This window comes from Drosophila willistoni (assembly GCF_018902025.1).
Source record: "Drosophila willistoni isolate 14030-0811.24 chromosome 2R unlocalized genomic scaffold, UCI_dwil_1.1 Seg167, whole genome shotgun sequence".
Classification (NCBI taxonomy): Eukaryota; Metazoa; Arthropoda; class Insecta; order Diptera; family Drosophilidae; genus Drosophila; species Drosophila willistoni.
This window is the reverse complement of record NW_025814050.1, coordinates 10,038,310-10,063,942: the sequence shown is the minus strand read 5'-3', so window position 1 is coordinate 10,063,942 and position 25,633 is coordinate 10,038,310. Positions and strand designations below refer to the sequence as shown.

The following is a 25,633-nucleotide window of genomic DNA, read 5'->3' as shown; positions in this document are numbered from 1 at the left end:
TTCAGAATTTATCAGTATATTTACGACTCTCACAGAGTCAACACAAGTTTTTATAAAAAAAAAACAAAAAATAAAAAAAAAATAAAAATGTAAATAGTAGATTGTAGTAATTTAGTTTTTCCGAATTATGTTTAAAACAACTAAAAAAGGTAAAAGTGCAATAAGTAGTCCATAAGAAACAGTTCCAATACAAATCCAAGATTGCTGCTTTTGGGTAAGTATATTTTATTTATGGGTAAGAAGGATAATAAAAGTAATTTTTTTTTTGTAAACTCAGAAAAGATGCCACAACTAGCCATTGTTCCCGCAGTCCATGTTGTCTGCCTGACACTAAGTAGTCCATAAGAAACTGCTCTTACACACCGTACCTACTAGCCATAGTTGCCGCAGCCCCTGTTTCCTCACACTAAGTATTCCATAAGAAACTGCCGTTACACACCGTGCCTATGCCTAAATTTCTGCCTTTGGGTAAGTATTTTCTATTGATGGGTAAGACGGTTAATTGAAGTGAGTTTTTCTTTTTGGAACCTCAGAAAGATATGCTGCTGTTATCCTTGCTGTTCTTTCTGCAGCCCCTGCTGCTCGCCATGCTGCTATGAACCCTGCTGTTACCCCTGCTGTCGACCATGCTGCACTCCTTGGAGTCCCTGTTGCTGTTATCCCTGCGGTATTGGCTGTAGCGGTTGCAATGGATGCTGAAATTGGAACATAGGCACATACACATCACTTTAAGCCCAACAAAAGTCTTGCTACCAATTCCACGATCATTTACATAACCGGATTGACAAAGGAGATCAACTAATGGAGATGGAGCAGTGCCTTAACCTTTGTCATAATTTGTGAGAAAGGATTCAACATACATATATCGACTTATACGTGGAGTTATTAAGCCTATGCAATAAAAGAATAAATTTTAATTATACTGTAAACTCTCTATTATTTTCAGTAATCCCTTGGGATTGTCTTCATATTTTCGAATTTTAATTTTTGTTTTCAATTAATTGCACATGCGGTCTTTATGCCTAGATTTCCAGAGTGTGCCCGTACCATGCCTTAGTATATTATACCCTTACTTATTTAAAACATACCCGGTCTTATTTAAAACATTTATATACGCAAACATCAAAATATTGGTGTTGAAGTACATAAGGGAGAGTAAAGTATAATCGGTTTCATAAAAGGTTTCTAATAGCTATCGGATCGGATCCCCGAATTTGAACCCTTTAGGCTCAGTGCAAGACACGTACTTTTAAAATAAATCATACTTGAAAAATGTTTACAACTTTCTTTTATTATGGATCATGTATTGCGATTCGTTCTTTAAATGAAACGGATATTTAATATCTTAGTATTTAAAAAAGGTTAACGGCAATCGGCCACAAAAATTCAAAGCTATAAGCATAAAAGTAGTAAGCTTTAATTTCAAGCTAATAAACTGCTTACATGCACGAATTGGTTTAACATTTCGGTACAAAGTAGTTTGCTTTTGTTAATGAATGTTATTAAATTTTATTTTAAATATTAAAATTTAATTTTAAACTTTTTGTTCCGTATAATTTAGTAACGATATTAAGCAATCAAGTTGGCTATGACAAAGATAAAAAACAAATCAAATTAATTTTTGTATAGGGCGTCAAGGCAATCCTTGATGCTACCTCAACTGTCATTAAAAACTTGAAATTTTGAACAGGCATCAAAGCAATCCATGAACCTTAACTTCTCCTTTATCATTGTAATGATGTGAGCAAATATTTTAGAATTCATCAGTACATTTACGACTCTCACAGAGTCAACACAAGTTTTTATAAAAAAAAAAACAAAAAATAAAAAAAAAATAAAAATGTAAATAGTAGATTGTAGTAATTTAGTTTTTCCGAATTATGTTTAAGAAAACTAAAAAAGGTAAAAGTGCAATAAGTAGTCCATAAGAAACAGATCCAACACAAATCCAAGATTGCTGCTTTTGGGTAAGTATATTTTATTGATGGGTAAGAAGGTTAATAAAAGTAATTTTTTTTTTCTAAACTCAGAAAAGATGCCACAACTAGCCATAGTTGCCGCAGCCCCTGTTTCCTCACACTAAGTAATCCATAAGACACCGCCGTTACACACTGTGCTTATGCCAAAATTTCTGCCCTCGGGTAAGTATTTTCTATTGATGGGTAAGACGGTTAATTGAAGTGAGTTTTTCTTTTTGGAACCTCAGAAAGATATGCTGCTGTTATCCTTGCTGTTCTTTCTGCAGCCCCTGCTGCTCGCCATGCTGCTATGAACCCTGCTGTTACCCCTGCTGTCGACCATGCTGCACTCCTTGGAGTCCCTGTTGCTGTTATCCCTGCGGTATTGGCTGTAGCGGTTGCAATGGATGCTGAAATTGGAACATAGGCACATACACATCACTTTAAGCCCAACAAAAGTCTTGCTACCAATTCCACGATCATTTACATAACCGGATTGACAAAGGAGATTAACTAATGGAGATGGAGCAGTGCCTTAACCTTTCATAATTTCTGAGAAAGGATTTAACATATATCGACTTATACGTGGAGTTATTAAACCTATGCAATAAAAGAATAAATTTTAATTATACTATAAACTCTCTATTATTTTCAGTAATACCTTGGGATTGTCTTCATATTTTCGAATTTTTATTTTTGTTTTCAATTAATTGCACATGCGGTCTTAATGCCTATATTTCCAGAGAGTGTGCCCGTACCATGCTTTAGTATATTATACCCTTTTAGTGTGACCGGGCTTATTTAAAATATTTATATACGCAAACATCAAAATATTGGTGTCGAAGTACATAAGGGAGTGTAAAGTATAATCGGTTTCATAAAAGGTTTCTAATAGCTATCGGATCGGATCCCCGAATTTAAATCCTTTAGGCTCGGTGCAAGACACGTACTTTTAAAATAAATCATATACTTGAAAAATGTTTACAACTTTCTTTTATTATGAATCATGTATTGCGATTCGTTCTTTAAATGAAACGGATATTTAATATCTTAGTATTTAAAAAAGTTTAACGGCAATCGGCCACAAAAATTCAAAGCTATAAGCATAAAAGTAGTAGGTTTTAATTTCAAGCTAATGAATTGCTTACATCCACGAATTGGTTTAACATTTCGGTACAAAGTAGTTTGCTTTTGTTAATGAATGTTATTAAATTTTATTTTAAATATTAAAATTTAATTTTAAACTTTTTGTTCCGTATAATTTAGTAACGATATTAAGCAATCAAGTTGGCTATGACAAAGATAAAAAACAAATCAAATTAATTTTTGTATAGGGCGTCAAGGCAATCCTTGATGCTACCTCAACTGTCATTAAAAACTTGAAATTTTGAACAGGCATCAAAGCAATCCATGAACCTGAACTTCTCTCTCCATTGTAATGATGTGAGCAAATATTTCAGAATTCATCAGTACATTTACGACTCTCACAAAGTCTACACAAGTTTTTATAAAAAAACAAAAAATAAAAAAAAAATAAAAATGTAAATAGTAGATTGTAGTAATTTAGTTTTTCCGAATTATGTTTAAAAAAACTAAAAAAGGTAAAAGTGCAATAAGTAGTCCATAAGAAATAGATTCAACACAGATCCAAGATTGCTGCTTTTGGGTAAGTATATTTTATTTATGGGTAAGAAGGATAATAAAAATAATTTTTTTTTTTGTAAACTCAGAAAAGATGGCACAACTAGCCATTGTTCCCGCAGTCCATGTTGTCTGCCTGACACTAAGTAGTCCATAAGAAACTGCTCTTACACACCGTACCTACTAGCCATAGTTGCCGCAGCCCCTGTTTCCTCACACTAAGTATTCCATAAGAAACTGCCGTTACACACCGTGCCTATGCCTAAATTTCTGCCTTTGGGTAAGTATTTTCTATTGATGGGTAAGACGGTTAATTGAAGTGAGTTTTTCTTTTTGGAACCTCAGAAAGATGTGCTGCTGCTATCCTTGCTGTACTTGCTGCAGTCCCTGCTGTTCGCCATGCTGCTATGTACCCTGCTGTTGCCCCTGCTGTCGACCATGCTGCACTCCTTGGAGTCCCTGTTGCTGTTATCCCTGCGGTATTGGCTGTAGCGGTTGCAATGGATGCTGAAATTGGAAAATAGGCACATACACATCATTCATAGCCCAAAAAAATTCATTTTAAAATTGTACTTACACGAGGATAAAATATATGCTGCATACTCTGTTGCCATCGAGTAAATATCACAATCGACCACCAATATTCTGGAAGAGTGTAACGCATACAAATTTGTCTATATATCCTTTTGCTTGCATTTCATCAATTTTATGCAAAAGTCTAGCTGGTGGCCAAGTGCTTGGCAAAAGATACGCGACTTGGCTTTCAATTTGCCTTTCCTGCTGCTTAGTCAGCAGCTTTTCCTAGTCCGGGATTTTGGTTTGCTTCTTTAGTCGGAATCTGGGCTTTGTGTGTTTGCATTTGTGTTGGCCTTTTTCACTCCCAGACTAATGGTGCATAGCGTTAGGTCATGGTCCTAGTCGTCTGCTCTTTCACCCCCTCTTCATCGTCGTCTGCATTTTTTTCCAATTCAACAGTTAATAAATTCACATACGAGTATCTGTGTGTTTGCAGGCCAAGTAAAGTGGCCAACATCTCTTTTTGCATTCACTTAACCCATTGCAGAAAGAAAATTCTTCCGGGATAAAATGTTTTGTATATTTGCGTAGTGTGCATATTTTTTCTAAATATTTTGTTGCGGGTTTTTGTAGGGTTAATGGTGATTTTCTTACTCCATTGCTTATGCATCTTGACCAAGTTCAATGGAGCAAATACAATTTTTCAGCTTTGAATATTTGAACAGACTTCCTACACTACACACTTTTAAGCAGAGGCAGCATTTTATGTCACTAGCAGACAATGGAATAGACAGGAAGACAAGAGCCTTCCAATACTTACCATCTTAAGCAGCTATTTTAGCATTGCGCATACGCCCTGTTCCATCTGTAATTGCAATCTAATTACCAAAAATGTAGACCGAATTCTGTTTTCAAGTGTGTCGGTTAAAGCAAAAGCAACACCAATAACAACAACAACAATAATAGTTAGTAGAAACAGAAGTCAGCTGCATTTGGCATTTAGCACGAACGCACAGTGGGCCATTAGTGAAAGAAATCAACAGTTTTGAATTTAGAGATTTTTAAGTCATAATAATACAAAGATTTACTAGAGAAATGCATCTTGTTTTCTTTTGTCAAAGAACACAGTATGACAACATTTTAGTTCCAAATTGGCTCAGGACTTAAAAGATATAGTAGGAATGGTAAAGCTAAGGAAAGAAAGTTTCTTGGTATCTTTTTTGGGCGAATAAAATATACCTTGCATATAAACGCATTGGAAAAACGCATATCGTATTGATCTGTCGTTTTGACAGTTCTTTATTAAGGACGAAAAATCGATATCCTTAGTCTTTTAATATATTTTGATAGACAGTAAAGGTATTATAAGTATTTATTTATGAACATTTAAAATTGTGAATATTCAATAAAAATTGAACCAAGGTAAAATGTCTTATTTCAGATTTTCTCAATTAAAGGCTAGCAGACTGTAGACACTGCTATGCGAATCCTTTTCTGCCTAGCAACAACAACAACATCAGTAAGCCACAAAACAGCAATTTCCCAAAAGCTGCAAAATGATTAAGCCTTTTCCTGTTGACCTACAAATGACTTGAACCTGAATGGATGGTGCAATTTTCTATGTCAGAGTTGGACAATGGATTAGGCAAATGAAGACAGCCTTGGCTTAGGCAAAGCGACCTTGTACTGATAACATATCATTTGTTTTCAGCCATTTATTTTCGTCCATTTTAATCCCATTTGTGGTTCACTTCTCAATACATAAGCCATGACTATGGTCAGGGGATACAAACAAAAATTACCATAATCACATGACCGGGCCAGAAGAAACGAAGAAAAACATCAACATCGAATGAGAATAAACTTATTTTGCATATGACCAAAGAATCTCGATGCTTAATTGCAAACCAAAATACTATAAACATAGCCGATAGCTTGGACAGCTGTCACTTTGGATTTGACTGTCAATTGTTTGTTAGCTAAATAATTCAGGTCAAGAACAACAACAACAAAAAATTCTCCAAAATTTTCATCTTAACCAGAAACCATTAATCTTAATTATTATCATGCCCAAAAATTTTGTATGCAAGTCGTGCGAAAAGTTTTATATATTTTTTTCAGTTGTTTTTTGGGCGTTTTGTGTTGTTTAAGCCGGTGATGGGTTTCGGTTCACTTTGTTTAGAATGTTCAAGGATTGTCAGCCAAATCAGGTGCAAAACGTGATGTGCTTTCAATAAAGTGCACAATAAAAAGACACCAGAACCAAAAAAAAAAACAAACGAAGCGTAGGAGAAAAACTTTTAACGACGATACAAGAAAGGTAAACGGTAAACAAAATCAAAGACAAACCACAAGGAAATGGTCAGCAGTGAAAAATCCTAAAAAAATATATTTATATATGTATGTATGTATGTACAACAGAGAAACGAACCCGTGCGTGAGCAATTTTTCTAAAGAAGAGCACGTTTTAGGTCCTGGCAATGGTCCTTCTTCTTGATAATGACCATAATAATGATGATAAGAATGCTGATGCTGATGATGGCTATGGCTCAGTTGAGTAATGTTCAAATGTCTCTGGACTAAAGGCAAAGGTAAATGTTAAATATTAACCAAACTCTTAATGCACTTACTTATTTGGGGTTCATTCAAAAGTTCCTTAATGGACATTCGATTGGGGCTTATGTTAACTAATGAAACGCAACGTGCCACATTAGTTCGGCTCGATTGGGGATTTTGGTATTTAATGATGAAACGAAGCTTCATAAGAATTTTGGTTTTAGGGAATTCAAAGCAAATATTAGTTACGTACTCAAAAGTACTTTTTACTCGTATTAAAAAGGCCCGGTAAAATGCAGAATTTTCGTATCTATAAATATTTATAACAAAGTTACCGCCTCATTTTTAAATCAAGAAGTTAAGGTTTTATTTATCTAAACAATAAATTGTCAATTCGTAATTCAAAACCAAACGGCACACACACAACAGTTCCACAAAACAAAATTGTTTTTTCGTGTTTTTTTTGTGAAAACATAAATTTTATTAATAGTATTGGAAATTCGTTATGTCTGGCCATAATATGAGTAAAATTAGTCGCAAGACTCTTTTCGATTATGCTCAGATCTGGAGAAAAGGTAAAAGTGTTTATAATTTCACCACAAATATTTCACTTCAACACAACTATTTCAGGAGTCTCGACGTCCTTTCAGTGTAGTGATCAAATTGTAAAACAAAGTCGCACCAAATCGGACATTACACCAGAATCGTCATATGACAGTTATATACGCAAGTCTCCAAGTAGAATTTGTATCGAACAGAATGAATCACGTCAAAAAGATGCTCAGGGTGAAAGGCTTTACGAGAATGATCTTGCTGCCTTAAAGCAAAGCAGAAGTAGTAGCATCCTAAGAGATTATCATTTAAACCAGCGTTGGAAACAGGCTCCAGATGAGGAATCTCCCAAAAAACTATCACAGATGGTGGTAAAACTAAATGACATAATGTCCCTGAATGTGGCTACAACTGAGCGTGAAGACGAAGAAAGATTCAATGATAAATATTATTTTGAAAATATTAGCCAATGCATGGACTTTAAGCCACAAGCAAATACCAATGCGAATCGCTGGTATATCAAATTGCCGCAAAACTATGAAAATAAGGAATCAGTGAGTCGCCAGGATGTCCAGGGACGTCCAGAAAAACTTCGAAAATTAGTGGAACTACCAAGGATTTCAGGTGAAAGACGCAAACCATCGATTTGTTCAATTTCCAATGAGGAAAACGAATTCATGGAGAAATGCAAACCTCAGGAAATTTGGCAATTTGGTAAGAGATAAAGCATTAAAGTTGTTTTTCAAATTTAACTGTATAATATCTATTTGTAGGATCAGTTATCGTTCCCCGCCTGGAACTTTAGTTTGCCTACTGTCGTAACAATGTGATCTCCGATTTGGATATGTGTTTGTGGAGCGCTATTGTTCAGAAAGTTTTCTAAATTCAGAAATAAACAACTATATGTCAAGAATGATTTCTATTTTTATTTCCATCATATGAAAAAGAGTTTCACCCGAGCTTAAGTCAAAAGGTCTTTTGGCATGAATGTAATGTTTGCCTCCTTGCCCTTCTTAAGAGGCACTGAATTTCATTTTGTATTTATATGGCATGATTAATTCTTTTGCTTCTTTTCAAAGAAGGTCACAAGTGGCTTAGGTTATCATTAAAATTGTATTAAGAAATCCTCAAATTTATTGCACAATGGCCCCAACTCTCTGTAGCTCATTTCATTCTTTTTTATCTCCACTCACACTCAAGTGGCTGACCATGTGTTTGACATTTGTCATACCATCCACTTCATAACGAAGTCCAAGTAGCGAAACACAACTACTACTACTACTACATTATATATCCTCAACTCAGGACAATGCGAAATTGTGGAGAGCCTGTGAAAGCGAGGCACTCGAAAACTTGAATAATTAAAAATACGATATTGAAGTGCAAACAGTTGGCATAAAAACTGGAACGGAATGGTCTCTACTTTTCGTCCTCGTCGTCGTCGTCGTCATCATCATCCTGCACTTAGCCAAAGATATCCACTTACAAGAATGGAAGGGGACAAGAGTGATGCTGACACTGGAAATGCTGACAAGCTGCCCAAACAATCGAAGCAAAAAGAAAACAGAAAAAAAACATGAAAAGAAAAAGAAATCCAAAAGGCATGGGAATGAAAAAATGCAGTCTGTGATTCTGCTGTAGGCAAACGTGAACAGGATGTGGATGCAGGGTATCATCCACTAGAAGGACATTCCGAATGCTTATGGGTCAACGCCAAAAACAAACTGGCCACGACTCTGTATGTGTGTGTGTGTGTGCATCTGTCTGAGTATGTGTGTGTACTCTTGTGGAATGGGACAAGTGATGGTAACGTGATTTCCTTTATTCATTTATTTAATCATTTATAAAAAGAAAGGACTATCGTTGCAAAGAAATGAACGAAGTTTTAGTAAAGTCTCATTGATTAAAATAAACTAGCAAGTATACTTCTTACTGTAGACAAACACTCAAACTCGATTTTTAAAGACGTCTTGAATGTATCAAGGATCTGATGAAATAAAATAAATAATTCGATTACTAAGACAGCTAGCTTTTCCAGCATCTAATTCTTTTTATTCGATTTTTTCAAGATCTAAGCTGCAAAGGATAAGTTCATTTATTTTCGTCACTTTCTCTTAATCAAGTATTTCAAGGATCGCTTAAAGGAATTTTAAAATTTATGCATTCTTTTGCAGAACTCCATAAGACAACTGATGAAGCCTTCGTGATATTTTTTTTTTACTGAACTATAATTTCTCTAAAATATACTTATAATATCGAATCTATAATCTAGGCAAGTTGTATGAAATCCTAGTTATTACAAAAGTTTTATATTTCGAAGCTTATAAAATTTCTATATTGCTAATTTGTTAAATAAGTGGGGCTTAAAATCCTTTCCTTTAGTCTAAAAATATTTAGTTTAAAAAGGAGGAAGCTGAAAGTAATTATCATTTGAAAAGGAGGAATAGAAACAAGACAACAGCTTAATGGTTAGTTATGAACAAGGTTGAATTGATAAGCAATAATTAGCAAATATAATTCATGGTTTTATCAGAAAAATACATAACATTGCAAACTAAAAATGAACTCCTGAAATATAGGGGAATGTGTCATCGCACAACTAATTGGGTAAAGGAAACAAGGTAAAAACTTCGCTGCAACAGTTCAAAACAATCTGCCTTGGCTATTACGAAGAAAACTTTCATTGATGGGATGGGTTGATAAACAGTTTGAAAAAGTTTTCGGTTTAATAATTTATTAATTAAATTGATGAAAACTATTTTCATGTTCATCTTTCATGTTATCTGCTAGCATCTAGGCTTGCCTCATCTCTAGGTCTTGAACTGTCATTTAAACGTAGTCCTTCCATTGTCAACGCTGTTGGCCGGCTTTGTTTTGCTCTCTTCACCACTGTATTTGCTATTTTGCTGTTTTTCTCTTACTGTTACTGTTTTATTTATTGTTTGCGCTCATTTGAGTCAATTACGCCAAACGGAGATTGTTAATTGTTTTGCTTTCTGCCCGCCCGCTCAAGTCCAAGGCAAACACAACTCAAGTCAAGTCACATCCTCCTCTTTCCTGTGTGTCTATATTTCTGGCTTTCACTCACTGTGTGTGTGTGTGTTTGTTTGTCTGTGTGGTTTGAGGATGAGGCTGGTTGAGTTTTCCATTCCATTTTGTTTCATATTATTTATACATCCCCTCATCTCGTCTCTCTCTCTCACTATCTGTCTTATTGTCTACTTGTCTTGCTCTTTTGTTTTTCACTGTTGCTACTGCTGCTGTTACTTGTCGTTTTTGGCCTTTGTTTGTTTGCTTTTGGCCAATAAACGGGCCATCTCGGGGGCCGCGTTAAATGGCGCGTTTAACATTCGGTTGTCATCTCCCCTAGCTTCCAGTCACAGACTCTCAACTGACTTACTCTTAGTATCTATGAAGTCTTTTTTCCTTTTTTTATACCCTTGCAAAAAGGGTATATTAATTTTGGTCAGAAGTGTGCAACGCATAGAAGGAAGCATCTCCGACCATATAAAGTATATATATTCTTGATCAGCACGACGAGACGAGTTCAAATAGCCATGTCCGTCCGTCCGTCCGTCCGTCCGTCCGTCCGTCCGTCCGTCCGTCCGTCCGTCCGTCTGGATCAACGCAAACTCCTCCTAGACCGTAAGAGCTACAGAGCTGAAATTTTGCATGTAGGCTTGTATATACTGCAGGCGTTGTATATCTCGGATTCAGCCGGATCGGATCACTATATCATATAGCTGCCATACAAATGGCAAAGTCACGAACAGTGACTTTTCTTAATAACTTCGTTATTTTCTGAGCTATTGTCGTGAAATTTAATATTGTTAAGTTAATTACACATATAAACGACTATGCCAAATTTGATCAAGATCGGGTGACTATATCATGTAGCTCCCATAGGAACGATCTTTCGAAAACAGTGACTTTTGTCAATTACTTCGTTACTTTTGAAGCAATTGTCATAAAAATTTATATTTCTCAGTTTAGCATAACTATTAATGACTGTGCCAAATTTGATTAAGATCGGGCGACTATATCATATAGCTCCCATAGGAACGATCTTTCGAAAACAGTGACTTTTGTCAATAACTTCGTTACTTTTGACGCGATTGCTTTCAAATTAAACATTTGTTAGTTTAATATATCTGTTAATGACTGTGCCAAATTTGATAAGGATCGGGTAGCTGTATCATATAGCTCCCATAGGAACGATCGGTGGAAAACAGTGACTTTGATCAATATCTTCGTTATTTCCTATGCAGAAGAAAAACTAAGATTGTAGGCCGTTCTTTCGGACACATTAGCCCTTTTAGCTTAAACGTTTTTCCACTTTGAAGGCTATAGGTAAGGGAGAACTTACCAAAAAAGTTGCAAGGGTATACAAACTTTGACGCGGTCGAAGTTAGCCCCGGCCCTCTGGTTTTATTTTTTGGTTGGTTGTTCATCGTTGCTCTTGACTTGTTGTCGTGTCTCTTGCGTAAACTTTAATTGACTGTCAGTTCATTGAGGTAAGTTTTAATTAATTTTTTGGACCATACTTGTATCTGGATATGTGTCTGACATGGCTTGGGTTTCACCTCCCCAAGGGGGACTATATCCATTCATATGTATGTATTTAGTTAACTAAGTGGTACGCTAAGCATGACACTCAAATGTCCAGCTAATTGTTTGTTTAACATTTTCCCCATTTTTTTCCCATTTCCGTGTGTGCTGCAATGTGAGTGGCAAATCAATATTTTTCCTTTTATTTTTTGTTTTTCCGATTTCATTTGTTTTTCACACACTCTCAAGTTCAAGTTTTATTATCATTTGGAACTTTTACATCAACAAGTTCTTAACGCAAATTATTTATGATCTTTTTTATGGTTCTTGCAAAAAGTCGAAAGTGAAAATGAGGATATCTTACAAAGTAATATACAATGAATATAATGCAAGTCCATAATGATATATAATTTTAATGTGTTCATTTCTTTATTTTAAAATTTATTATTTAATTATATTACATACCTTACAATACAGAACAATCATGGTTAATAACTGAATATAAGTGAGATAAATTTCACTCCAACATGATTAGAACAAATCCAAATCGGCTGATCTATGTAAGAAGTGAGTCCAATAGAAGTACAAGTAACTTTCTTCCACTGTATCCATTATTTTCTACGCTATCATATATTGATAAGTTCATCATTTAATTACATTCATGCATAAATTATGATAATCCATTGCAAAAACAGTTTACACAAAGCACCTGATGATGCTAGCCCATACAGAGTCATTCAGAGATCTGAAATGACATTAGCATACTACAGAATGCAAGAAGAAGAAAGTCGAAAACCAAATATGCCATACCAAATATATTCAACTATCATTTTGAAAAGCCTTCAAGTGGGCTGACATTACCAGTTGAATGGCATATTGAAAATTGTATGAATGGCGGATTGGGTGAATGGGTGGAGAATGCAGAATGGTAAATGACAGAAAGGATGCCAGACAGGATTCAACTCCATTGCGCCATCTTTGCCAGAGCAAATTCATCATCAACGTCATTTGCAAATTTCGTGGCGACGGCAACAGCAATATCTGGAGAAATTTTTTAAGAGTAACTGCAAGGCAAAGGCAAGACAAGTCGGCAGACAGCTATAGCTTCACAGTTACTTTTAGTGCCAGCCGTATGGCCGCATGTCCTGCATAAGTGTCGGAGTGCTTGCCGCAAATAAATTTGATTTGCATGTGCAAATGAACGTGGAATTGAATTTTCTTATGCATGAAATGTGCGCATAATTGGTCTTTGGCTCCTCAGCACTCATTCCCCCATTCGCTCCCTCTCCCCACCATTTCCATTCACACACACACACAGAGACACAACCACACACTCATACACACACACACACACACACACAAGAAGAGCACAGGAGGAACAACAACAACAAACAAAAGCACTCTGAAGGACTCACAGAAGCATCAGGCAACCATCAGATGTGCAGCCTTTCACGCCTAGACAAGTGCCCCACTTTACTCATGGCGGCAAATGCTTCTCGTAATTGCTTATGTATAAATTGAAATGCACAATTTATTTAACAATTCTTTAAGAATGTCATATTATATTTTAACTTATGGAGAATTTAAGAACAAAGAAAACTTACATACAAATTCAGCAGTCCTCGGTAGATGAGTTGTCTAAGTGGCCCAGTCATTTAGTCAACTGAACAACGAGGATCCGGGTTCGAATCCCAGGCTAGTGTATGGATGTAGTTTTCGTCTAAGCCGAAGGCCTTAGTTGCCAGTGCTTGTAAAATATAGTTAGGTTGATAGTTTATAACTATATCCTATACTTTAATAATATAATACATACAAATTCAAAGACTAAAACAATATTGTATATATATTTGCAATCAAAAAATATTCAAAAAAATCACCAGCTACATATGTATATAGGCAGAGCCAGATCTATAGGTATAGTAATTTCAGAGGATAAATGAGATAATAAAATATCATTGCTTTATTAGTTTACAAATCAGAAGAGGAGAAATATAAATTATATTCTAATTCTATTGACATTCTTGTTGGACCGAATCTGAGCACAAAGCAACGAAGAATTAAGAAAATAATATATTAAATTTAACTACAAAAACTCAATAAATTAAGCTCTAATTTTTATGATAAATTACATTAATTTATTCTAATTCCTGGAAATTAAATAAATATTTATCAATTTTATTTATAATTTTTTTGCTCGCCTCTTTTTTGAACCAGGGTACCATAAAGTTAAGACGATGAATTATAATAAATTAAAAACTTTTTTACTATTTTCGAATTTTCTTGAATAGTAAACTTTTATTCTTACATTACAAATTGAACGTTAAAATGGTATAAACAAAATAATTAATAATATGAGAAGAGAATTTTGAAAATTTATAAAAAGACTTTAAAAAAAGAGTAAGAAAATATTTCAGAATTAAAGTGTGAACAAATATTTTGGATATATTTTTTTAAATTTTCTGTAAAAAAGTAACATTTCAGCAACTACTTTAGTACAAATATTTCTACTAACCATTTGATAGGTATATGTATTAAAAATTTGAATAAGAGACATATGAATCTCATGTTAATTACACATAATTGATTCACCAATCAACTGAATAAATTTTCAAGGTTTTAAAAGTATTTTCAAACTGACTCAAGCCGTTGGAAATTTTCGCTTCATTTGCTAGTCAACAGCGTTCCATTTGTCTGTTCTATGGGTAGGCTCCACTTTAAAATCATTAAAAAACATTTTGTGGTCGGCATCAACATTGCTTTCTGGTCTCTCGGCTTCGCCACTTGCCAAACTTCTGTTTAAACGCATTGGGCCAGGAGCAGCGGGCAGCTAAGTTATCATTAGCATTTCACTACGGGAGAGTCCTGTGTGGGTTTTGCCAGTGGCTTAGCTAAATGTGTCGCAAGGATTTTGCCTCCCTCGCACTTTAGTGTCACGCGAGTTTCCGCCCGCAAGGCTAATGTGATTTTTATTGGATTTATAAACTTAAGTGTCAACTTCCGGACTTGCTGGCAGCGCATTTGCATTTCCCTCACTTCCTTTTCATCAACGTTTTTCTTCTGCTCGTTTTTCCTTTCCAAGTTGGAAAATTTAAACATTATTCGAAGCATAAATATACCCACTTTTGCTCAATTGTTCCAATTGAAAATGCATTGTTCAACGTTACGTGGCTACACACTTTTACATTTCAATTTCGGTTTGGTTTTCTTAGTTCGGTTTGCGTTAAAAGTTTTCGACAGTTAGTCAAAGTTTTCGAGTGGGAAACAATTTAACTAACTCTAAAGTTAATCGTATTTGTTTGTCTTATTCAGATGTAGATGCGCACTGCTCATTTGTTTGCATAATTCAATTACACACATTCATTAAATTGAAAAAGAATATTCAAGATTTGCATATTAAGCATTTCACCTGCTCAATTAAGGTATGTATTCGAACTGTTTTTTTTTTCTGCTGATTTATTATTTCACTTAGTCTTTTTTGATTCGTAATTATATCGAGTTGAGTATAAAACAATCAAAAATTTTAAAATTTTTTGATTGTCCCATTGAAAATCCGATAGAAGATTTTTTATTATTATTTTCCCAAAAAAAAATTTTTTTGTGTGCATAAGTAAGTATTACACTAAAGTGGAACTAAAAATAATAAATACTGTTGTCAAATAAAAAATAAAAAAACTTTTTTTTTCAATTTTGGAATATAAATTAAAGGTGAAGGTTAAATAAACAAGAAATGTCTTATTAAAACATTTTTTAAAATATTAAATAATAATAATAAAGTGAAAAAAAATAATTTAATCTTTTTAATTTTAATACAAAGTCAAATTTTTTTCTATATTTATAAGAATATTAAAAAAAAATAAAAACAACTGGGCACAGAAATTACAAAAAATTTGTATGCAAATGTAAATGTAAAAAAACAAATATATTTTTTTTATAATACATTAACATGAAATAAGAGAAATATTTGTACGATTACTTATATAATCTTCATATGAAATATAAAAAAAAAATGATAAAAAAAATATAAATAAAAATTCATAATAAAAAAAATTACTTAAGAATCAAAAAAAAAAAAAATAATAAAATGTAAAACAAATAAAAAGTCATTAAAAATACAGGGCAAAATCAAACTAATAAACAAAAAGTAATAAATAAAAAACATAACACAAAAAATACATATACATTTGCAAGGAAAACAACTCGCAGAAAAAATATATGTAAAAATAAAAACCGGCAAAAAAAGATTATTAGGGGACACCCGGGTTTGAACCGGGGACCTCTCGATCTGCAGTCGAATGCTCTACCACTGAGCTATATCCCCAGTTATGACATGACTGAATATTTAATCAAACAAAAGAGACCTCCACTGCTTACAGCGACTCAAGCGATGAGTGGGTGTAGTTGATGCTTTTGACTTGCTTCGACATTGACTAATTAAAGTTGGCCATCGCAATCAACCGGATGTTGATAGACTATTTCTTTCTTCGCCCTGTTACACTCTTATCTGTAAGGGCAACTTCTTACTAAGAAAGAGTTGAAAGAGAAATTCGTTACCAGGAGAAGATAACACATAAAATGATTTATAATTATATTGATATCTTGAATTGAGTTGACACCAAACTTGAAATCTTAAAAAGGCAATCGACAATAATCTAGAACTTTTATGTTTAAATGTCGCTCTTGGAGCTTTATACAAAAAACACATTTAAATCAAGTTTTTCGACATTTCTACTTTAAGTTGCACATAATTGAACCAAAAGTAGCTCAAAAAGTTCTCTTATTATAATTTATGTATATCTGTTAACCAGATGACTCACGTTTGTCGTTGCAGCAAGTGTAAGCAATACAGTCATTAATTAATTCACAATTAAATTAAAATTCGCAGTTTTTAGTGAGTGGATAACATTACCCTGCACTTTTTTAAGTAGGTGTGTCTGTATATTTCATCAATAAACAATATGTAAAAGAAACTCACATAAGCCCTTATATGTCTTAAATAAGATATGGGTCTTTGTCATAAAAACATAGCTTAAGATTCAAGTTGCTGTGGCTTTTAAATCTTCATGAAATTCATACCGTCTATAATTTTCATATAGAAAAACCTTTTATTTATGGAATATTCTCTATTGATTGAGATAGTAAAGAAAATCAGAAGTAAGAACAGATTTCCGAATCATGCGATCTACTATCTGAAAAGGCAACTACCAAAAGTTTCAACCATACATTTATACATACATATTTATATTTAAAGTGCTTTAAAAAACTATTTGAATCATGGGTTTCAAATATTTGAAAAATTAAAGACTAAAATTTAATTAATGTGATTTTTGTATTTCTTTAAGCAAACATTACAAAAAAGGGTTAAAGTCTTTTTTTCAGTTTACATTGATAACATATGATATGTTGGGATGTACGACATATTATAATTTCAAAGCACTCGATTTACACGAAAAAATGTCACATAATTAACTAAACATTTTTATTCAATTAAATGTGATTTAACGCAATGGTAAATAATAAAAACTTTTGCAACAATTTGTTGGCATGCAACGAAAATTGTAAAATGCATTCCATTTAGCCACATGCAAGCAATTTCCATGTCCATTTCAACTTGTCCAACTATTGCTATCCCCCTCGTTTGCATTATAGTTGTCCCTTTCAGCACTTCAATTAGCGTAATTAATTCGGCCTTTTTGAAAATGGAAAAATGGCAAACCTTACTGACTGAGTCTGTAAGTGAGTGAGTGAGTGGTAGAGAGTGTGAGAAAGTCCATGAAAAAAAAGATTGTGACAACTTTTATCAGTTGGCAACGAAATGAAATAGCCAAAGGATGCATCAAACACGTGACATTTTGGCCAAAAAGTCTACATACGTTGGAGCAAAAAAAAAAAAAAACCGAGGCAAGTGCAGTTAAATTTGATGCATATGCAAAAAAGTGTAAAAACTGGGTCAATTGATGAATTTTTATATAATTTATAATTTTACATATACATACATACATTTATGAAAATGCACATCGAAAAGAAAAATTAATTTCTCTGTAATAATAAAAATGCACAAACGTACAAATTGATATATACAGACAGTTCTATATATATACCTATAGTATATCTTCACTTTAATGTGGTCATTTGCCAATTGAAGCATGACACGGCATAAAGTATGTACTTAACCCAGCTATCTGCCCAATCTCAGTAGAAGCAGTCTAATGATGACATATCGATTGCTTTATCCATGGTCACTTCACAATTTCTTTTTCGTAAAATAAATGTAATGAATGCTTTTTGGTCCGTTCGTTCGTTTTTGGGTTTTAGTCGCGACTTTATGCTGACTTCATTGTTGGCGATTTGTTTTCATTTGCCCTTAACTGAGGGAGAGAGCGAGATTTGTCTCGGAAATCATTAAAAATTTCCGGCATATTTGACAGTATCTAGAGATTCTCAGCAAGGCAAAAGCCAAAGAGGAAAAAAAAACACGAGAATATGCTGGTGGAAAGAAATTCAATAACCACAAAAGCTTTTTAGAAGTTGCCACGAAACTTCATTTTTTTTTCTCTTTGGTTTTTTACTTGCGGCGTGAAGACCAAATCGCTTTTAGCTCTTTACCAACTTCGGAAAAGCATTGGCCATTGGCATGGTGTTTTTCTTCTTTTTGTGTTCCTTGTTTTTTTTTTTTGTATTCCTTCGATTCTTACATCCTTGCTCTTTTACGCCATATTTTTCTATTTTTCTTTGGCATCCTTTTTTCTTGTTGTTCTTGTTATGCCTTTTGCGCGTTAACCCGTTTAACAAAAGGGCACCGGGAATATTCCCACAGCAGCTCAATCGAATTTCGCCTGAACCAATTTGTACGCAAATCATTTTATCGGCCAGCACAGGAGTCAAAGCCACCTACAAACAAAAAGGGAAGCAAAAAAAAAATGGATAAGGAAAAAGCTTTATATGATTGTGGTTTTAATACTCTAACTTAAGTCCATCAGATAATCTGGAGTCAAAGTAATATTCTAAACTAAAAGCAGTTTCTATTCTGCATTAAAATGCAATGTTGACATTAATCTTAAAATATGAAATAGTTCCTATAACCTGCAACCTCCTTTAATCATCGTAGTACAAATCAATTCGATTTAGATCGCTAAGCGCTTTATGTCTAGCTTTTTGGAAACATATAACCTTCGTTAAGAGTTTTATAGATATTCGAGATACATTTAGAGACTTAAAATAGACTTCTTCCTTCAGCATTTCAAAAAGAATTGAGATCTTTAGCTTTTTCTTGTTATGCTTTTTCTAAGAATTTATGCTTGAATGAGCTTCCCAGGTATTAAATATGAAGTTTCTATAATAATACTGGGTTCGTTATTCTAAGTGATATCTCGTGAGATCTTCTGCTTCCACAATGATGAAAGCCTTATCATTAGTTGACTTAATAGTCAATCAATAAAGGAGGAAAGAGTTTGAAGAGTCAGTATAGGCAGTGCCGGATCTAGGATTGTGAAATATGAGAATGTAGCCCTTAAAGTAAGCAATAAGCAGTGAAAAAGTCAAACGTTTGGAATCTTCTCGAAAGAAGCATTATTTTTAGACAATTTTAAATTTGCAAGGCATACGAAAAGTTATAGCTTTTTGAAGAACTAGGAATATTTTTCTGTTTACAGACTTTCAGAGGAAAAGTTCCCCACACAAAATAAAATTCGAAATGATTTAGGCAAGAAATAATTAAGCCACAGAGCAACATATATACTTTATATGGCCGCAATAGTTTGGTTATCTTACCCTAAATTATAAGATGCACATACCATTTTAACACTGCTCATATTCATTGATGGAAAGTGTACCCCAGTTTCAGTACACACAACTTGTAGTTTATTCTTCTTTCCTTTCACTTCATCCTTTTGGCTTTTGGCCAGGCGACAATGGCTACTATGCAGCAAGAAAGGAGGGTCCGGGTCCGGAGTTGGAGTGGAACATTGAAGTGAAGCAGTTGAGGCAGTGGGATTGAGGGGTTTGCTGTCTGACTTTCTTTTTTTTTTGCATTTGCATTTGCCATAAAAATATGATTGTTGTGTTTTCCTTTATTACTTTGGCTTTGTTTGTCCCCTCCTAACAGCAGCGACAACAACCAATTCTCCAATTCCATCTTCATCTTACTAGAAAAACTTGTTTATTCTCATTTTTGCCCTCGTCTTTTATTGATGTACAACTTAAAGGACACAAAAAACAAAAAAAACAACAAAAAAGGGACTTGGACATGGCCAGCGGGAATTGACGATTTATCATTTATGATTATGATGATAATGACGTATGCATCGACCTTAGAGACCTTCTCTTTTCGCTCTGGTCGACGCTTTTTGCCCTTACAAAACTTTTCACACTAATCTAGGCAACAACAAAAAACAAGAAAAGTAACAAAATTCATTTTTTGTGATATCATTGCATAATTTGCATATTTATTTAAGTTATAACCATAAAGTTAAAGTTGAGCAAAACAAAATAACAACAAAATCTTTGAGATTACTAATCGGTAATTGAGCTGAGAAAACTTGAGCATTTCAAAAAATAAGCATAAGTTCAAAGAATTATGTTATTTAATATTGATATATTTATAAAAATTCTAATTTTTCTGGTTATGGAATTATAATTTAGCACAACGAAAAAGAGTTTTCTAAAACAAAATACAAAGAATACAGATCAGAACAAAAAAAGTGGATCTCTTTATTGTAGAAATAAGGAAAAATATACTTTACCAAGTATCTAAAAATGGGTATTACTTGGACACTCTTATCAATTTTTATTGACTATCCATGTAACGTTTATTAAGAGGTATTCCCAAAGTAAACTAAAATATTATACATTTGAGGAACGAATATGGTTTTTTTTAATTGCAAAAACTTATTTGATGTTCTACTGAACTATGCCGACTTCACTTAACGAAGTCGGATTCAGCTATGAAATACAATCTCCAAGTTATCACGGCCAAGAAAATACGTTCTTAGAGTACGAAAATGACTTTACATTTTGCATACAATACTAAAGAAAGTTTCCCTCCTCTTCGATCTATAATTTTCTCTGCTTAGTTTGTTTTTTATTTAAAAAAAATAATATATTCATTATATAAATTAATTGTTTAATCACATTATATTTATTATTATCGAAAACTCGAGTTTACTTTTTAATTTTAGCTAAAAAATTAGTAGTTCGTGATCAATTTTGAATATCATTTAACCAAAAAATATAAAGAAAAAACTGAAAATTTGTTCTGACATCTGTTTTTCAATAAATGTGGATTGTCGTCTAATCAAAACTAAAAAATTTGTCTTCTATTTCGATTGGATATAATCAAAATTAACCTCAAGCCAACACATTTGTTTATCGATTTACGGTATAACGTATTAAAACCCTATAATACATTTGCCGTAAATTACAAATTGCAGTCCTGTAGATTCAAAACACATGCATCACAGTTTTAGACTTAGTTTCTTCCCCTTTGGCAATACCTAAGTAATATACCTCTCGTGTTCTCATCTGGCAGCAACAGTGTTGTTAATTGGCAAACACTGACTTGCCACTAACCAATCACTAGATAAACTAATATGTATATACTATATACCCACGCCACATGTGAGGATATTCAAACAATGACAAACAGAATAGAAAACCGCGTGCATCAGTTTGAAAAGTTTCGGTTAGCAAACTGAGAATTGGCATTGGAACCGATTTCATTTAAACTTTAATGATTGTGCGGTGGCGCATAAAGTGCAAAGGCAAAGTACGTACAACATTGAGTACAATCACACACACACACACACATACAACCATATGCACCGAAATACAGACACAAAAGAGGGCGAAAAACTTTCGGCCATCCCTCTTGTAAAACTTCACACGCTCAGTGGACCCCGGCGAGGCAGAAAACTTGAACTTTTAATTTGTTCTAAAGTAAATTTTAGACGAAAAACTTTAAGTCATATTGGTAGTTGTTGGTCTTTCTCTCTTTCTGTGTGTGTCGTTGTATGTGACATATGTGTGTAAGATAGAGTGGCAAAGAGAAGATAGACAGAATGCTTTGTAATGTGCTCCGGCTTGTTGGCATTTCCACTAAAATTGCTTCAATAGCCACAATTGACAACGTCCCCAAGAAAGTTTTTCAATTAAATTTATGTGCAAATAATGCAATGTACAAAATTTGAAACTATTTCTATAACAATGCAATAAACCGCCAAAATCGTTCAACATTTTATTTGCATCATTAACTAAATGAACAACATAAAAACAGATCTATAAAAACCAAATATTCATAAAATAAACATTTGCAACTATCACTTAAATAAATCAAAGCAAAAAACTGATTAAGATAAGTTTTTTCATTTTTTTTCTTTTAGTAAAACTATTTCAAATATCAGAGTCCAGTCTTGAAATATACTTTAAAATACTCTAGTTTTTGAGTCATATCTACCACTCATTCGTAATCCTAAACACAAAATCAAAAGTTGGAAATCATGTCATAATTATGAGAAATTTCAAGATCTGGTCTAAATAGATCCAACATTAATTAACGAACTAAATAAACTAAGATACAAAGAAGCAGTATTTGCAATAAGTGGTCTTTTTATAAATTTTAGCCCCAAAGACTTTCTTATTTACAATTGCCAACTAATCTAAATTGATCATGCTTGAAATTGGAATTTAAATGAATTGATTCGCTTATACATTTACATATGTCAAATCAAAATTTCGATTTCGGCACTTGTTTATAACTAATGCCAATCATGTAATCACATTAAGAATGTGCCATTATGTAAAATAAACTAAATTAAGTCAGCGAACATATTGTTAAAGCATTTGCGAAACCCTGTTGGCATAGAGAGTGATGGAAAGAGAGAGAGAGAGAGAGAGTAGGGAGGAGGGACTGGATGCGGATTAAAACCCATGAGCATGTTGATTACATTTACAAGATTAAAGCAGACATAATCAATCTCGGCGATTGCCCCACTGACTGACTGACTGACTGACTGACTGACTGACTATCTGAGTGACTGACTGGGTTTGGCCCAAAGCAATAGACACCTGGATGAAGGTGCAAAACGGTGCCAACAACGTTGGAATCGCGCTGACACAAAGAGCGACGTTTGATTAAGCAAAACGCCTTTGGCAGGCGCCAGGACATGACACCAACATCTGCTTTTCAGCGTCCCCCTCATACTCCTTGCTCCCATGGCTCGCACTCCCTTTGTGCTGCTGCCAAATGCAATCAGATTACACTTCGTTTGCCATTTCTTTCGTTTTCTTCTATCTTTCTACTTTATTTTTTTTTAGCTCTTCTGCTAAATTGTCAGTGATAACACAAAGCGAAAGTAGCAAACAGAAAAATGCAGACTAACCAAAAATAAAAAAAACACAAATGCAAAGTTTGCCGTTAAATATCAAATATATATATAAGTATATATCTCTATATAAGACTTGGTCAGTCTTATGCCTAAAGCCAAGTTGGAATGGTGTGTGCGGTTATTCTTTTCTTTTGCTTCATATCTTCATCGCATTGTTATTATAATTTGTATTACCTCAGGCAACTTTATTTAGTTACACACACGCACTGTGGTCCTGGTCCTTATGCCATCGTAAAAATGTCAGAGAAAACGAAGGGAGAGAAATATTCATATCATTATTATGTTTATGTTGATATTTTTTGTGCCATACCCTTTAGTTACTTTAGTCAAGGGGTATAGGCAGTAAAAAGTTGCCCATTTCAGACACTTCTTGTCATTAAAGACATGAGAATTAAGTTAAAAATTGAAGATTTATTACAAAGCTTGGTAATGATTGAAAAAAAAATGTATATTTCACTTGTAGTTCAATTATTTTCTAGTATTGAATAATTTCAGTTGGCGTATTCCGCAAGGCAATATTTTATTTTTTACAATTTTGGAATAAGTGTCCAAAATTTTATTTTTGGTTTTTATAATTCTCGTAAATAATTTCGAATAATCATTTAATATTGCCCTTTCTGGAATAAAACGTATAATTTTTTAACTAATTTTTTAGGCTAAATTAGTTATATTTTAATCCTAACATTAAGGGCTTCTTTTTTATATTCTAAGATTACTAACAATTTGTTTCAGGGCAGTGAAATCTGGCAATATTTAGGGGAAATCTATCTTGAAGATCGTTAAAGTTTCAAAGGTTAAATCTCAGTTTTTATTTCTGACGTTTAGTGTAAACTTACTAAAGGATATCATTAAGTCGAAGCACTATATACAAAAAATAGTTTCCATTTTTTCTACAGATGTAGTGCGTGAAATTGCTAAAGGAAAAGACTGTCCTTAAACGTGCAGTTGTGGTGGTTGTGTATATGTATGATAGCTGACTCCCATTTGCCTCGGGCTTACCACTTCTATTCGCACTTTTATGTTAACTTCTGTCAGGTTACTTGACCTTTATTTTACAGATTTTACAAAAAACGAGTAGAAAAAATAAAACTTTAAAGCAAATTTTTTCTTGTTATGCAAAACAATGGAAGCTATTATTATTACAAAAGATTTAAGAATTTTCTTAGGGTTTTAAACTCATATAACATATCATTATTGATTGATTAATGCCTTAATAAATTATTTTCTAACCCAATAATATTTTTCTCTAATATGATTCTCTATAGATTCTCCCCACTTCTCTCTATTATTTCTCTACAAATCTGCCAAACTAATTTAATGATTTCATTGCAAAACTTCAAAAAAGGCAAAATAATAGTAATTTGTATGCAATATTTCTGCTCAAACTTATTCTATCTAAAATATGAAAGAAAATTTCCTAATTTTTCAATTTACATTTTTCATCACGTAATTTTGGTATAAATTGTTGAAACTATTATCACACCCATCCGAATAAAGTTAAAGTCACCATGTCCTTCTCATACTTTTGACTAATGATTGTGAGAAATATGAAAACTTGTCGTCGCTAAAATTAGTATGCCAAATATGAAACGGGTTCCATGAATAAAAATGGCCTGACAAAAATGTCCACGCATATCATTTGTTTTGGAGGCCACCGAAAATTGTCTTTTTGGCTCCGAACATCAAGTTGTCATTTTTATAACTTAACAAATTCTGACGTCAAGAAAAAAGGGAAACTAAAAATGTAACAAAAAAGAAATCAAATTATTTTTTTCTTACCTTTATGGATGATGGAGCTAAAACAAAACCAATTTTGTATAACAATTATATTGGTTATATATTATATATAAACAAATTAAAAAAAAAAAAAGTTGATTTAATTACCTGTTTTTAGGTATTTAATTAGCTGTGATAATCCTTATTAACTTTTAAAATCGATTGTTCTTCACATAATGCAATTATTACTATACATTAATATCTTCATTTGATAAATACAAATTTACAGAGTAAGCCAGTCGGGCTAGTAATAAGAATGAGCGCTAACTTCTTAATACTTTTCTGTGATGCAATTGTCTGATGAAAACTTATAATTATTTGTTTAAAGAGAGCTATATTATAGAATAACTTAAATATCAAATACCCACTGCATACTGAATATATTTATGTAGATAATCGTTCATTCATCCTTAAATATGTATTTGCAATTAAATTCAATTTCATTTATATTGATCAATTTCCATCCATTCGGACATTTCATTAAAATTTTGTACATTTTTTTGTGTTCCTTTACTTTTTTATATTGGTTTTGTTTTCAATTTCAACTGATAATATACATATCATGTTTTTTTCTTCTTCTTGTTTCTTTTTTGTATTTGACTTGAACACAACCAGGCACATCCTTCCTGTCCTATACCGACATCCGGGCAACCACAATTGTTATTGTTGTTGTTTATATCTGCGGTCAGTTCTTGGATAAACTTTTCT

At 33.2% G+C, this 25,633-nt stretch overlaps 1 protein-coding gene, 2 long non-coding RNA genes and 1 other non-coding gene across 6 annotated transcripts; 3 read left to right on the top strand and 1 right to left on the bottom strand.

Annotated features, from left to right (window-relative positions):
* Positions 1-123: 123 nt before the first annotated feature.
* On the top strand, positions 124-929 carry LOC124459664. Its single transcript, XR_001450557.3, has 3 exons — positions 124-214; positions 278-468; positions 534-929. It is a non-coding gene; the product is annotated as an uncharacterized LOC124459664 (long non-coding RNA).
* A 955-nt stretch (positions 930-1,884) lies between these two features.
* On the top strand, positions 1,885-4,221 carry LOC26530196. 3 transcript variants are annotated; one of them, XR_002724108.2, is made up of 3 exons: positions 1,885-1,967; positions 3,689-3,879; positions 3,945-4,221. It is a non-coding gene; the product is annotated as an uncharacterized LOC26530196 (long non-coding RNA). The 3 variants fall into 3 exon arrangements; XR_006954146.1 differs by lacking the exon at positions 1,885-1,967 and adding an exon at positions 3,517-3,624 and having other exon boundaries at positions 3,694-3,879; XR_001450556.3 differs by lacking the exon at positions 1,885-1,967 and adding an exon at positions 3,517-3,624.
* Positions 4,222-7,091: 2,870 nt separating this feature from the next.
* On the top strand, positions 7,092-8,136 carry LOC26529929. Its single transcript, XM_015178112.3, has 3 exons — positions 7,092-7,246; positions 7,302-7,937; positions 7,997-8,136. The coding sequence occupies exons 1-3, from the start codon at positions 7,177-7,179 to the stop codon at positions 8,026-8,028; spliced, it is 738 nt and encodes a 245-aa protein (XP_015033598.2). The 5' UTR covers positions 7,092-7,176; the 3' UTR covers positions 8,029-8,136.
* A 7,881-nt stretch (positions 8,137-16,017) lies between these two features.
* Positions 16,018-16,089, bottom strand: Trnac-gca. Its single transcript has one exon. It is a non-coding gene; the product is annotated as a tRNA-Cys (tRNA).
* Between the last annotated feature and the right edge of the window lie 9,544 nt (positions 16,090-25,633).

Bases quoted from the DNA above. Each gene is read 5' to 3' on its own strand.
- LOC26529929 (XM_015178112.3), top strand. From the start codon at position 7,177: ATGTCTGGCCATAATATGAGTAAAATTAGTCGCAAGACTCTTTTCGAT. The intron at 7,247-7,301 runs GTAAAAGTGTTT...CAACTATTTCAG, and splicing joins TGCTCAGATCTGGAGAAAAG to GAGTCTCGACGTCCTTTCAG. The intron at 7,938-7,996 runs GTAAGAGATAAA...ATCTATTTGTAG, and splicing joins TCAGGAAATTTGGCAATTTG to GATCAGTTATCGTTCCCCGC.